Below are 14,698 nucleotides of genomic sequence, written 5' to 3'. Positions count from 1 at the left end.
TTAACTGCAGCTTGTAGGGGGGTTCTATAGGATAATCAATATATTCATAAAGGCCTCTGATCTGATTACATTGTTGTTTTCCCTTTTCCTTTCAAGAACTTCAGTCGGCGAGCCGGGGACTCCCAGCGTTGCTGCGTCTGTGAGCGCCGGAGGCTGGGGAGCCCTGGCGACGGCGGCGAGGGCGCTCGTGGATTAGGTTGTGGATTGCAGGGCAGACCTTTGTTTGGTCACATTCTCGACGGGGTTTGGGGAGGGAGGGAGTTGTCCTCCTGGGAGATCGCGACAAGTTTTTATAGACTCTCCTTAAAAGAACTCGCCGCTCTTCATAGGGTTAATTTATGGGGCTTTCGAGGAATATTGGGACTTTTAAGACGTTCTTTATTCCTCCCCCCCCTTTTTTTTTTGTTACACTCCTGAAAGGACTCCTGGATTTCAGCACCTCGCAGGAAGAGGGTGGGAGTGGGAGAAAGAACAGGGCCTAGAGGAGAAGGGGAGGGTTTGCCTCCTAATCAAACCGCCTACAGGGCCCAGGCTGCCCAAGATATTTTTAAGAATTAAGTTTCTAATCATGCTGTGGGCTGTAAAACTCAGGTTTAAGAACTGGGAGGAAATTGAGACAAACGTGAGCTACATCCACCTTTCCCCAGGTCTCCATTAATTTGAATTCAGGATCAGAGTAAGGAAGAGTTTGGGGCCTTGAATTTTTTAAGTTTAGAAACCAAGGACCTGCGGGAGAGAGGATTGGAGTAACAGGTGAGGAGGGCAGGGAGGAAAAGCCCGTAGACCGCGAACTGTCTGCTTGTTGCTGTCCCAGACCCCCTGCCTCAGGGCGCTCAGAGGTGGGCGGCGGGGGACTGAAGGCCTGGGAGGCCCGGGCTCCTGGGGGCCCGACCTCCCGCTCGCCATCTTTGATCCTAAGCGGAGGAGGTTGGTGTTCATGCTATAGATTACCTTAAAGGTTCCTTTAAGCACTTTAATACACAACTAGCTCAGAAATCATTAAGAGACCTAGAGAAGAGGAAGAAATACCCTCACACTCACCGGTAATAAATGTTGACATGCAGCAAAAATCGATTGAGTGGAACCGAGGTGGTGGCAGTAGCGATGGCTGGAGGGGGGGGACCGGCATGGGAGCGGGAGGGGCGAGGGGACCGACTCCGCTGGCTCGGGAACTAGGCTTTTCTCACTTAAAGGGAAAAGGAGGTGCGGAAAGGGGCCGGCGGGCGAGGGAGGATGGGTGTGGGGAGGCGGGGGAAGGGTGAGGAGGGTAATTCTTCCTTCTGGAAGTCCGGGGAAAGGAGCTGAGGTGGGAGAAAGGGCCTCTCATCAGTCCCGAGTCTCCGCCCCCAGCCCGCACCACTCAAGTCAGGGAAGTGACAACCCTTCCCAAACCTCGACTTCCATTTTTGTTTCCTGCAGATTGATTGATTTCTTCGAAATAGAGTTCTATTTCAGCAAGCGAACTAGGCCGAGATTCACCTCCTGCACCCAGCGCTCCCAGGTCACTCTTAGACCCGCAGACGCAAATCCTCCCAGCAGGTCTCCTTAACGCTTCCAGCTCCCCATCCCCAAATCCCCTCTCCCAGTCCCTTCTCCCGCCGCCCCTCCCCCATACCAGACGGAGGCTCTGGGCGGCACGGACGGACGAGCCCCGCGGCTCCAGAAGCCAAAGTCCGCCCGTGGGGACCATTTTCCTCTCCACTGCTCTCAAGTGAACAACAAGGACCGAGGTGACCCTCGTCCAAAGGGCTTTTATCTGCCCTCCACTGCCGCGTGATCCCTCCGCAGGTCTGAGGCAGAGCTTAAAAAAGAAAGACAGTTAATGTACATTAAGCACTGGTCTTAAATCGGGGACATTATCTGTGATCTCTTTAAGTGGCAGCAGCAGTTTCATGCAGAACAAAGACTCAGTGTCTGAGCTCCAGAAGCTATAGGTAAAGTTTCAGTCAGATAAAAGCGACCTGAGCGCAAAAACACAGGTTTTCTCGCCCCAGAAAAACCAGCGGCTACTTTTCGTTCCCGATTCCCCTGGATGGTGTTTGTCCTCGCCCATCGCGGGGGGATGGGTGGTGGTGACCCGAATGGCAAAAGACTTCAGAGCTCCCCCCCCCCAACACACACGCCGACCTCCCCTTGCGCCATGGTGAATTCTTTGGGACTAAGTTGTATTTGCTACTCTTAGTTACAAAATCAGATTTCACATTAAAAAAAAAAAAAAAGCTGAAAACCACCAACAAAGGGAAAGTGGGTGCTTAAAGTTCTTTTAAACACTCACACCGACTTTATTCCCCTTTTAGATGTCAGAGGATGGGAGGGAGGACCAGGGCTGTAATTCATCTTGATTTGCTTCATTGTCCCACAGTTTGCAAACTATAATCCTGTATAATTTCAGGAACAAGCAGGTTTAGAATTAATGGGTCAATATTATTTAAAACAAAACACAGGGAGCATGACCTTTGCCTCAACTACATATTGGTCGACAAGACTCAGGAAACTCCACTCTAACCTCTCAACCCCTGGGCTCTTTGAGAAACTAAAGGGCTATGGTTATTAGAAATGGTCTTTGTTTCTTTTAATGTCTTGAAAGGATTTGGAAATAGTAATGTAATATAACATGAAGAATCTCTCTACTTAAGCCTGGAAGATAAACGTGGAGGCCTAAATATTTTGAACTGGAGGTGTTTCCTTGTAAACTTATTATTGATGTATTCCTCTTGAGGGGAATGTATATATACTGTACATGTATACATACACTCATACTTCTCCAGAACGATTTACTGGATGTGCAGCTCTCCCCTCCCCCAAAAGAGTAAACTTGAGACTCATTCCAAGCTAATGTACTTTCTAAATTTCTTTCTCCTTTCTTCTTTCCCTCTTATATTATTTGCTAGCAATAATGGAATCCTCTGGGTTTAAGCCAAACAAAAATCTGGGAGACAAGTCCAGACTTTGCAAGTTTTTTTTTTCCCCTGAGAGTGTCTTTTTTTTTTCTTTTTAGTTTCTGATGAATGACTATAATTTATTTTTACCAAAATTAAATAAGTACTGCTGCCTTGTGTATTTAACTAGGCAGGCAGAGGGAACTGGTTTGTTTAGGAAGCAGTGACTAAGAAACCCTGGACAGGTGACAAAGGAGGGCAGAAAGAATCCAGACCAATCTGTATGCAGTATATTTTACTCCCATGAAATAAAACACATTTTTTTCATATTTGCTGAAAAGTAAAACAATAATATTGTACGAAATGTTATACACAGGGTAGGTTGTACATAGCAGTTTCAGAAACATCATTGCATCCACCAGAGAAACTATTCTAAAACTGATATTCACACATTTTTTATAATAATAATATGTTAGAAACATACAGTGTGGCATTTAGTATATACATTCCTTTGCTCGCAAGCGAAAAATCCTAATCGCTTCTGTATAACATGCTTTATTTTAAAGCCTAACCTTTAAAAACACTGTTGTGATATTACTAACAACTGCTTTTTATAAAATTAATTTGACATTTCGATATATATACATCCTTTCAGTCATTTTAATGTTAACAATGCTAAACTTAAAAAATAACAAGCTTATAGTAATGTTAAAATGTCATATCCAGTCAAACATTTGTGTGTGTCCTTGCAACTGTTGGAAATACTTTTAGTGAAAGATGTCAAACTTGCGGAAATTCCTTTGAAATCAAAGGAGCTTTCTTTAATTCAGTGGTTTCCTTTTCTTTCTGTCTTCTCTTTCTCTCCCTTTCTTTAGCGCCCACGACCTTCTAGCGTAATCCCCAGTCTTTCAAGGGCAGAGCTGCCCCCTCCGGCACGGTCCTAGGATCCCGGCGCAGTGGGCGCGGCTCACACAGGCCGGTCCACGGCGTACTGGCAAGCACTCAGGTTGGACGCCGGGTTCTGCACGCTGGCGTAGCCGAAGCTGGAATGCTGCTTTGCTTTCAGTCTCAGGCTGGCCAGGCTCGAGTTACACGTGTCCCTATAAACGTACGGAGGAGTCGGCGGTGCGTAAGGACAAGCGGGCGTCGGCACCGCGGAATTCAGCGACGGGCTGCTCAGGTTGTTCAAGTTATTCAGGCTGTTGAGGCTGGAGCCCGGGACGCCGGTCACCGCTGAGGGCACCATGCTGGACGACATGCTCATGGACGAGATGGAGTTGGGTGGGGAGAACATGCTCTGCGACGACAGGGGGTTCACGTTCATAGAGTTGAAGAAAGGGAAGCTCTTGGTGGACAGGGAGGCCGACGTGAGGCCCTTGGCGGCCCAGTTGTTGTATGAATAGCCCGGGTACATGTCATCGTAGGGCTGCATAAGCCCGTTGAACTGCGGCCCAAAGCCATTCTTGCAAAGCTCGGCCTGCTGGTTGCGCTCCCGCTTTCTCCATTTGGCCCGGCGATTCTTGAACCAAACCTGGGGGTGGAGGGCAAGGGAGAAAACAGACGCCACAGTCCAGATTAGTAAAACCTTGATCCCAGAAGACACCAGCGGCCACCCTCCTCGGACACATCCATCCTCGCCGCCACTATCCCCGCCCTGCTCCCCAAGCTGCCGGAGCCCGGTCCAAACCAGGAAGGCCCGGCCGGCTCAGGCCTTCGACTCCGGGCTCTGAGTTGTGCCACAAACCCCAGCCCAACGCCTGGCGGCCTGCGGGTGGCTTGTACACTAACCCAGGCCCTCCTCAGGGTCCAAAAACACTTACTGAAAAATAAACGCGGAGCTGTGGGCTCTCGGCCCAACCCTTCCCCGTTCACCTTGCAAACTTGCTTGCATTCCAGAGCCACAGACTCAGTGGTGTGGACAAGGGGCTGGGAGGGCACCAGCAGCCCGCGCTCTCTCCATACAACTCCCTCCCTTCTCGTATCTCCACTGCCGCCCACTACTCCACGGAAAGTGCGCTCTCAACAGGCGCCAGGCCGCGACCCCCTTCCTCGCCTATCAAAACAACCAAATAAGAAGCAAAAGATCACCTCTCCAACAGCTCATTAAACTCCTCGAGCTAGGCGTGTAAATCTCCGAGACCCCAGAACTAGTCTTTCTGCAGCCTTCCCCTTACTTCGCTCCGCTCCTTCACACCCTCCACCCATCCCAGGCCAGGCCCGCGCGCTGGGTGCCGCTCCGACTGGCTGGGCCCACCCAGCCCGGGTGTTGGGCTTTGCAGTCGGCTGGCCAGCCCCCACCCACGTCCGGTGTCCCCGACACAACCCCACTCTCAATCCACATCGGGCCCGCCGCCGCCCCAGACGGCGTCTTTTGTGTATTGGAGCGAGGCCTGGCCCGAGATTTCCGAGTTGACACCAGTGATGTTTCACATTACACATCTCAGCCAGGACCAGCTGCCTAATCCGCTTTTTTCCCCCCTTTTCCCTTTCATTCTCGATTTCCTTCTTATCCCCCTTCCTCTTTGCACCCGACTGCTATAAAAAGCACGCCTCACTCCCCACTTGGCTGGACAAGCCGCGGGTCTGGAAAGAGGCTGACGGAGGGAGAGAGAGCCCAGCGCTGCGGCGGCGGAGACTTGGGAGGGACTGCAAAAAAGCCGGAGGGGTGGGGGAGGGCTTTTCCGAAGGATTCCAGAGAACCCACAGATTGTGCTCTCATTTTAATTACTTGCCATTTCTACCCTGGGCGGTCTAAACTTTGCCCAGGCGAGAAGAGTACGTGCGAGACTTGTTCCCCAGACGCGTAGGATAGCTAAGGAAAGACTGACCTTGCGCAAAAACCACGCGGCCCAGGCTGGAGCGCAGCTCTGAGCAGTTAAACTAAAACCATTTCCAATTTCACCCCGGCTCTTTTATCCACCAGCATAGCCTCATTCTCTACACAGATGCCACCTAGAAAATGCCTTCGTTGCCTCTGTTTTGGGAATGCATTTTGGTCTTTATTCATTTCATCATTGCTATACAGTGTTTTCTTTCCGTTTTCTCTGCTGTAATTGGAGGCTCTATTTTTCTATCCAGAGCATTTTTTTTTTAAACAGCAAAGTCTCTCGACCCTGCTATGTATTTTTTTCTACTTCCAGAATCCTAACAATCTTGGAGTTTTCCACCGACCAGCATAAACCAGGATATTGCTACTGGGTAATTTATCTGTTAATTTTCACCAATCCATAAAGTACAGAATTGCTACAAAGGTAAGCTCTTTCTTTAATAAAACTATTATAACTGGGAGGAAGGGTGTGAGTAACAATCTCCTGAGAAAAGATAAATAAACAAAACCGTAAAGTCTTTCCTCTTTTTTCTCTTTTTTTTCTAAGAGGACTAGCAGAATAGGAGTTGTGTATTAGAACTGATTCCGCAGATCACAAAACAAGGGAATAGGGTGTGGGAGAGATTTGAATGGCAGAAAAACTGCAAAGACCGTATAAAAGGGCAACCTGAGCAGAGAAAAGGCTGGGGTAGGCCAGGAGTGAAAGTTTTCCAAGAAGAACCAACCCTTGAGTGTTTCAGGCGGGTTTTCGTTGTTAAAAGGGCACAGGTTGGAGCCTGTTCTAGGTTCCTGGCCGGGGAGGGATTTTATTAGCTCTTGTCTGGTGAAGCCGGGAACACAATACCCTGTGCAGGGGAATGCACGCGGCCCAGTTTGGGAGGGCGCTGGGTGGCGGCCTGTGAGCCGGTGTGGCTCTGGGCTTTTGCGCCAGGCCTGCAGCTGGCCTCAGAAGGGGGAGCTGTAACCTCGCAACTGGGGCCGCCGCGAGGCCTTCTGCCTTTGCAGAAGCAGCCCCCCTCCAACCCTCCCGGGCGGCGCTGCCTTCCACACTCCTCACCCCCATCTCGGTCTACAGTGCCTGCATCTCTTTAATGCCTACCCCACTAGTCCTCCCAGCCTCCCTGCGGGCTCTTACCCGGACTCGGGCTTCCGTAAGGTTGGTCCACACTGCAATTTCTTCGCGCGTGGACATGTCAGGGTAGCGGTTCCTCTGAAAAGTGGCCTCCAGTTCCTGCAGCTGCTGGCTGGTGAAGTGAGTCCGCTGCCGCCGTTGCCTCTTCTTCTTGGACGGATCTTCGGCGCCAACGTCCTCATTCTTTCCCTGCTGGCTTTTATCTTTCTCTGAAAACGAAAAGCACAGAGGTTCCCGTCAGCATGCCCACCTGCTACCCGCTAACCCCAACTGGATCAGGCGCAGAGGCCGGGGAAGAGCGAGGCTGCCTGGCGGGGAAGGAATGCGTGAGCGGCCGATCCGGGCTGCGAAGAGCGCTGCGTCTGCGGGTTGTGCAGATGTGAGTGTGGGTGTGCGCGCCGCATCTCCTCCCCTCCCCCAGCGCCGCACGTTTTATTTACATGTTTATCTCACTGAGACGGCACATTCATTTTTATAGCCTGTGCTTTCAAGTATATTTATACGCCTCTGCGCGGACACACCAAATCTCTCGACACAGCCTCAAGCGCGCGTTTTACACAACCCTCTCCCTCTCGTAGAAAGCTCAGATTTCGATGCAGTTTCGGAAGGCTAAGAAAAGTAAACTTTGGGATTCGGCGAGTCACTCAAGTTCCTCCGCCCTTTAGAAAAACCGCCTCTTCTTCTGAGGCGTAGTTTCACAAATATTTTTTTAACAAGTGGAGCTTCTTGGGAACTGAAAGCCGAGAGGGTAACAGGGGCCGGGGTGGGAGTGGGGATGGGGGTCAGGGGGCCCCCTCTGAAAATCCTCTAATGGGGATGCTGAGATTTTTGTGACCCAGGAAACAGAAGGAAAGTCAGGATAGGAACAGGGAGGGCAGCTGAATGGCCGGCTTGGTTCGCGCCACCCCAGCCTGGAGGTCGAGGCAGAGCGAAAGGGACGCGGGGTCAACAGAACCTGGCTCCGGAAGTGCTGCGGGGAGCAAGCTGAACGACCACTCCCACCACGCCTCCCCCTGGAGGGGCCGACTTCCTTGGGGGCTAGAAGTGCCGAGCAGCGCCGGGCCGCAAGGGGCGGCGCGGTGCCTTACCTGCGGCCTCGGGGCTGGAGGTGTCGGAGATGGTGTGCACCTCCAGCCTGTGCTTGGAAGAGTCCAGGGAGCGGGTCTGACCGGGAGTCAGGACCGAAGCCATGGCCAGTGGCTGGGGATGGTGACAGGAGGAGGACGAGGAGGCGGCCAACAGCCTGGTCCCTGCTGCTCGGTGCTCCAAGTACAGCGGGCCTTTCATGCAGTTCATGGACGAAGGAACGCGTCGCCCTACTAGTCCTGGGCTGCCGCCCTGCGAAGCCCCGTGGCTGCCGCCGCCTGCTCCGCTTGCTTCGCGCTCTAGGCGGGGAGTTTCCTTGCCGTGGCGGCCGCTGGCAGAGCCAAGGAACACAACCCCCGCTGAGTCTTCAAGCCGAGCTGCCCCAGTCCCCTTCGGAAGGCTCAAGCGAAAGGGTCCGGCGGCCGAAAGTCAGTGGGCAAACGGAGACATGAGGATGTGGGTAGGAGAGCACAGCTCGGAGCGTCTTTTGGGAGGAGGCTTCCAAGCTCCAAAGCGAAACAAGAGTGGGCAAAGACCCCTTTCTTCCCTCCCTCCCTCCCCCAAGTACCCCTCCAATAAGGAAAGCTAACGCCGATCGCGCTCTGCCCGCCCCTCGCGCGGCAGCCCTGACAGCGAAGTGTCAAGAGTGACAGGGACAGGTAGCTGATATTAGATCTCCGGCGGCAGCGGCGCGGGCCTCTAGGCGCACCCTCCGCGGTGCCCACACGCACACCCCCTCGGGCTGTAGAGCTCGAGCCCAGCTTCGCCGCTGCTCAGCTCCCAGCACCCAGGCGAACGACTGACCAGATCTGCGGCTCCAAGCTTCCCTGTTGGCCTAACATCTTAAAACCAGAGGCGGGCTTCCTGATGCCGAGACGTCACTCGGCAGCGGCCCTCCCCAATCCTCCCCGCCTCTGCCTCCTCCCAAACTCTTCGCGGGCTGGAGTGACGTGGCTCCGCACCAATCAGAAACCCTCGAGACGCGGCGGAGGGACAGTCCTGTCTGCACCTATCAGCTGTTCGGGGCCGAGCTAATAACTCGCCTTGCCGGCGGAGTCTACACCGGCCGACTCCCGGGAATTCTGCTCCGGCCCGGCCCAAGACGATCCGGCTTTTAGTTTGGGCGGGGAGGTGGAAAGATGGCTGGGAGTAAAAGGCTGGGCAGAAAGAAGCGGAAAGGTCGAAGGCTGAGAGGTACAAGGATCAACAAGGCACCCAGCCCTCCTTCCTTTCGTGTCTCCTTACATTAATTTCCAACAGAGAGGTGTTTTTCTCCCCCTGTGTGGAAAGGAGATATGCTGCTTAAAACTAGAAAATTTTAAAAACACCCAACAAATCATCTCTCCGATCTTAAATTTTCCAAACAGTCTGTCAAGTGAATGCTGCGGCGCTAATCTGAAAAAGCTTTACTTAAATTGCAAAGAAGACATAGCAGGGAGAAGAGAGGCTAATAAATTAGAAATCGAGAAGCAAATGGACCTGTCAAAGGAAAATTGCTTTGACTTTAAGCGAACAACTGTTTGGTGGTTCACTCTGGATTTATACAAGAATAAAAAGTCGCCTCAGATCACGTTCTCTGTAATGCTTATTAGTCCCCAGACAGAAAACATACAATAGAATAGAAACCCTAACCCAGCACTTTCAAAATGCTGAAAGCTTATCCATTCTACTTAACGTGTATTAAGACACATATCCTAGAGCTTTCAAATTCCTTATACACTGTATTAAGCTCATCCTAACCCGAGAGAGAGCCATGCTTTAAATTTGACTCTCTTGTTTACTTTATTATCAATCAGATTCAAATCCATAAAGCCTGTAGAATCAACAACCTTGAGCTAATTACGTATAAAATATGCTTTAATGAATTTCCATACAATTAAGAATGTTGCCAAATAACCAATTTCAAGGATAATTTTTAAGTCATTTTCTATTCCTAGGGAGCTCAAGACTGTCTTGAATTGTTAAGAGTCTAAGCAGGCAGAGGCAGTAGGTTGTAGGCAAAGGGCAAAAGCCTAGGGAAACACTCAGCTAGGAAAAACAAATCCTTGTACATTTATATAAAACAAAAGAGAAAAAAAACACTTTGGGGACATCTAAATCTTTACAGCACTATTTCCAAAGAAACTGAAGAAGAAATCCAAAGATATCATTCAAAATAATTTGTGAAAGTCCTTTTGTCCTCTGGCTTAGGTCAGCTAGAGAGCACAAACTAATCTCCCCTGGGTTTTTGCATTGGCGATTGCTTTATTGTGGAGTTAGTGTTATCATCCCTCAATGTGTATTTGTTTGACATTACAGTCAATGATTTGCAACACGAGCATGAGGTATCTTCAGAAAACTCCCTCGTCCTTGTTCCTAAGATTGGGAAACTTATTCAGTCTGGGGCAGAGTGGATGAAGCAGACTACAAATATGTTTGTAACCCATGTGTCTCTCCTTTGCCCTGCTCCCACTCCCCAACCCTATCTGGAACTCCTCCCCCATGTTAAACATGCTTGAGAGTAGTCCAAAGAACCAAGTGAGAATTCTTTGGTCTCTCTTCACAAGCATCATCCCATTTTAAGAAGAATTTAGCTATAGGAAGGAACTTTCTTCATAGCAAGCTTTAAATCAGCATTTCTACTTTTAACCTTTCATTCCAATTCACCCCATTCCACACATACACACACCTGCTCAGAGCAGAACAGATCCCCATGTGACAGGTCTGCATTAGCTGAGGCTCACACATCCAGCCATATTAGGTCCTGCAATCTTATCACTAAATTATACATATTACATAAGCAGCCTGTTGGTAAAGAAGGTTAAATTAATTTACATACTGCTCATTATCTGGTGCTTAAATGACGCATTTTATCCCTGAGATTTGGCAGAGAATCTCTTTCTCAGACCCCACAGTGTTTCACTGAAGACAGTGCTCTTACATTTGTAGTGGTTTTTAATCTGATAAGACTCTAATTTGCTTAAGTCTTTTAAATAAAGGTTTTAAATGTTTCTAGCCATTTTCTTATTGAATTTCCCCTAATTCCTCCAAGATCATAAAGTATATGTGTAAAGTAAATATTTCCTCCCATTGCCCAGCCAGTCCATGACCTACAACTAAGTCAATATGAATCAGCTCTTTTCTGCCCATGTTTACTAATCATATTCCAGTATCTTCTTTAAACCTCAGCATAGTTGCTATCCCTACAATACCACATGCTCAAGGCTTCATTTCACAAAACAAATCCATCACATCAAAGTATAAAAGGTTCTCCTCCATAAGGAGCATACTTTCTGCCTTGCTTTTTCACAATTCAAACTCTGGAGCCACAGTTTTTGGTGGAGAGCCTGAGTGGTTTTCAAAATGCCTTACTCAGGAGAGTTGAAAAACTCCACAGAGATGTATAGATTTCTAAGCCCGTGTCTCATTAAATCCATGGAAGTTTGATTTAATCTCATTGGCTCCATTGACTAACAGAACTTTATGGCCAATATACACATATGAAGGGCCTAAACCAGCCTCTAAAGTGGGTGAAAAACCCAAGGGCAAGTGGCAGTTCCTCAGAGTGCCAAATGTGGGAGATGTCGGAAGTGCTAGTGATCTTCAGGTGGCCTAAAAGCCAAAAAAGATAAGGAATCTTAAATTGTATTGATCCATTGTAACATCAAGTGGAGAATAAATTATTTGAAGAACTCTGGTTAAGTAAAAACAAAATCATATATATTATGCATGTATCTATTTATAGATAGAAATGCTCATACATAATACATATACCTCTCCCCAACCTCCTCAATCCAACTGAGCCAGGGCAGTATTTCTTTGCATTTTTCTGGCTAGAATTTCAACTCTCTTCTAATCTTCTAATCACTTCACACACTCTGAGGTTGGTCAATACCCTTTCCAGGCCCAACAAAGTTCACTCCATGTGTGGCAGGATTATTCCAATGTGAAAAGTTGGGGTGAGGAAAAGCAAGTGTGTAGTGGGGAAACAAGAAACAATTTTCGGTGAAAACTGTATTGGTAGTAGGCATTTTTTTTAGATTTAATCTACAAAAAACCCCAAACGTTGTGGTGCACAGGTGTACACGTTTAGGCAGTACAGATAAAAGAATTTGAAATAAGGAAATCTTAGGCATTTTGTGAGTTCAGCTCTACCGTTACCAGCCTCCTTCCCGCCCCTACTCTTCTTTGACTGGTTCTGGAAATTAGTGTGACTTCGGCCTCCATTACAGAAATGGTCAATCCAGGAAAAAAAAAATCAGTGCAGTGGTTTCAGGGAAGCTGGAGGTGCTGCACTGCTGCAGTGGGGGAGAGAACAGGAAGCCCAATGAGGGTTTGGGTTTTCCACTCAGAAGACATCAGGAATCGCCTCAACTGGGTTTTCTTAATTATTCTTTCAAAGAAAGACCCTTGAGGAGGGAAATGTGTGATACGAGGTCAGGCGTGTTTTGAGCTGGTATTTGCCATCGATTACTAGTCTTAAGGTCTTATTTAATTTCACGCTCTTTAGTGTTAGTTGCACAAAGGCCCTCTGGCCATCACGGCGAGATGGGTCGGGCAGCGCCGCCAAACTCTTGGTTGCAGCGGCCGGGACGCGAGCTGGGACACAGTGAAGCGACTCACGATTTTTGGAGAAAATTCTATCCTCAAAGCTCACATGAAGATGGTTCAGTTAGATGTCTCCTTGCGCTGTCAGGTGGTAGAGGGCTAGGAGTCTCGCTCAGGTCCAGGCCAGCTCAAGGATGAGGCCAGCAGGAGTCAGCTCGCAGCCACATGACAGGCGCGCGTGCGCGTGCGTGAGAGAGTGTGTCTGTGTGTGTGTCCGCGCGCGAGCGCGCGAGCCTGCGGTGTAAGGCGCAGAGGTCAGATGGAGACCTTGCACCTTGCCCGAGAAATGGTTCTGCTCCCCTTTTTTCCTGGCCTGGCTTTTTTTCACACACAAATCAAGCTAGAAAAGGCCCCTTCGCCGTCCTCCCCAACCCCGCCATCAAGCCAAAGCACCCAGAAATTAAAGGTTCTGCCGTCACTGGTTTCTCCCTGGTCCCTAAATGGAAAAAATAAATAAATAAATAAATAAATAAATAAATAAATAAATAAATAAATAAATAAATAAATAAATAAATAAATAAATGTGCAGGTTTGTAAAAAGGGGGCGGATTCTTTTCTAAATCAAAAGCCTGTAGAAGTACTGAGCAACATCCACCCTCTCTGGGTCTCCACAAATGGTAACCATATTTCTGTCCCCCACAAACCACTTGAAGTTTGGGGTAACTGGCTGGGGGGTTCTTTTCACCTGCCAGTGTTGGGTGAAGAGGAGCTGGGGATTAGGGGAGGAGCGGGGAGGGGGAGAGGGGCTACTGCAATCACTAACCCACGTGCTGTAGAGCTTTTGCACATTAGTCTGTTAGCACAACGGGTTTATTAGGCGCTCATTTAATTACGGAAGGCAACTAGGCGTGGAAAAGTAAAATAAAGTCAATGGTATACTTGTGCTTGAGGGTAAAAGAGGGATAGAGAAATGAGACTGAAATAAACATCAATGCCTAGGTCTAGAGAGATGGAAGTGGCAAAGGACTAACTAAAGTCACTTAAAAAATTGGATTAAAATACTTCTCTTTCTATTTTTTTCTGTTTTCCGTCTCCAGCTCATGTCCGTCTCCCTTTCTATTTCTCTTGCTCCCCTTCTTTCTGTCTTCCCTCTCCCAGACATGCTGGTAGCTAACATTCAGCATTAGTTGTCATGGTGACCATAAATCACATAAATCCAAAAATACCCACCTATAATCTGAGATGAAGCTTTTATTTCCCTAGCGAAATAATATTTTAAAAGCTGTCAGCTGACCAAAAAAAAAAAAAAACCCACCTCATTGTAGTAACCCAAGTAATATATTACTTCTAAAGGTTTAAATTAAAATGTCAGCCTGTTAAAAACATTCTGGGAGAATCTTGGGCACTCTTCATGTCAGATCCTCACAATGAAGTTGGCTCCATCACTCTTGATCTCTCTTTAACACATATACACAACTTTGCATGCTCTCTCTCCTTCTATTAATTTCTTTCTTCCCATCCCAACCATCTTGTCCTCACAGATTCTCTGCCTTTGGTTGTAAGAGAAAGGAGTCTCCGTCTAGATGAGAAAGAAGCTCAATCCTTTGCCTGAGCCTTCTGAGGACTTGCATGTTGGTCCTCTGTTATCAATCGCTTCCCTAAATGAAAGATGGGTGCCTTGGGGAGATAGGTGCTGGTCAGGGCCACGATGGGGGAGTCTTTCTAGAGAAGTTGAGAAGAAAGAAATGCAGAGGGAAGGACTGGTGGGGGAAGACGGAGCTGGACAGCCAGGTTCTGTGTTTAAGTCTAGCCCAGGAAAGGTACGTATACTCTCCCACTTGTGCATTTTTCTCTTGAGAGGAAAGTTTCCCATGTGAAGACCCTGGGTAGGGGGCGGAGAAGAGGGTGGCGGCCGCAGTCGGGGCTTTTGTCTTCTACCTTGGGCTTGTTGTCTTTTGCCTATCTTTGGATTACAGGGTATTCGCCTAGATGAAGAGCCATTAATTACCCATTCAGTCAATATTAGGAAGACGACAAAGCTTTTTACATAGGATTAAGAAGACATCAGATTGTTCCATTAGTATATTCCTGCTCACGAATAAGCTTTCGTTATACATTTCCTTTTCCCCCGAGTCGCTCTGACAACTGCCGCATATATTAACAGCGGGCGGTGCGGCATAGCAGCCGAATCAGCCTTGCGAAACTTTGAGCGCACACCGCGTCGGTACCGAGGAACGCGACCCGTAA

General features: G+C 48.6%; 1 protein-coding gene across 3 annotated transcripts in view; it reads right to left on the bottom strand.

Moving 5' to 3' along the window:
* Positions 1–3,157: 3,157 nt before the first annotated feature.
* The window catches only part of PITX2 (paired like homeodomain 2), a 19,769-nt gene continuing 8,228 nt past the window's right edge, over positions 3,158–14,698 (bottom strand). For 2 of the 3 annotated variants that reach the window (XM_010953687.3, XM_010953688.2), the window contains 2 exons: positions 6,842–7,047; positions 3,158–4,410 (listed from right to left, as the gene is read on the bottom strand). In XM_010953687.3, the coding sequence (XP_010951989.1) occupies positions 3,847–4,410; positions 6,842–7,047 (770 nt within the window). In that variant the 3' untranslated portion in view covers positions 3,158–3,846. Of the gene's footprint in view, positions 4,411–6,841; positions 7,048–7,926; positions 8,461–14,698 lie in introns of those variants that run through there. The other variant, XM_010953686.3, reaches the window with a different exon arrangement.

Source organism: Camelus bactrianus, chromosome 2 (assembly GCF_048773025.1).
Source record: "Camelus bactrianus isolate YW-2024 breed Bactrian camel chromosome 2, ASM4877302v1, whole genome shotgun sequence".
Classification (NCBI taxonomy): Eukaryota; Metazoa; Chordata; class Mammalia; order Artiodactyla; family Camelidae; genus Camelus; species Camelus bactrianus.
Note: the sequence above shows the minus strand (reverse complement) of the source record. Positions and strands in the feature narration are given on the sequence as shown.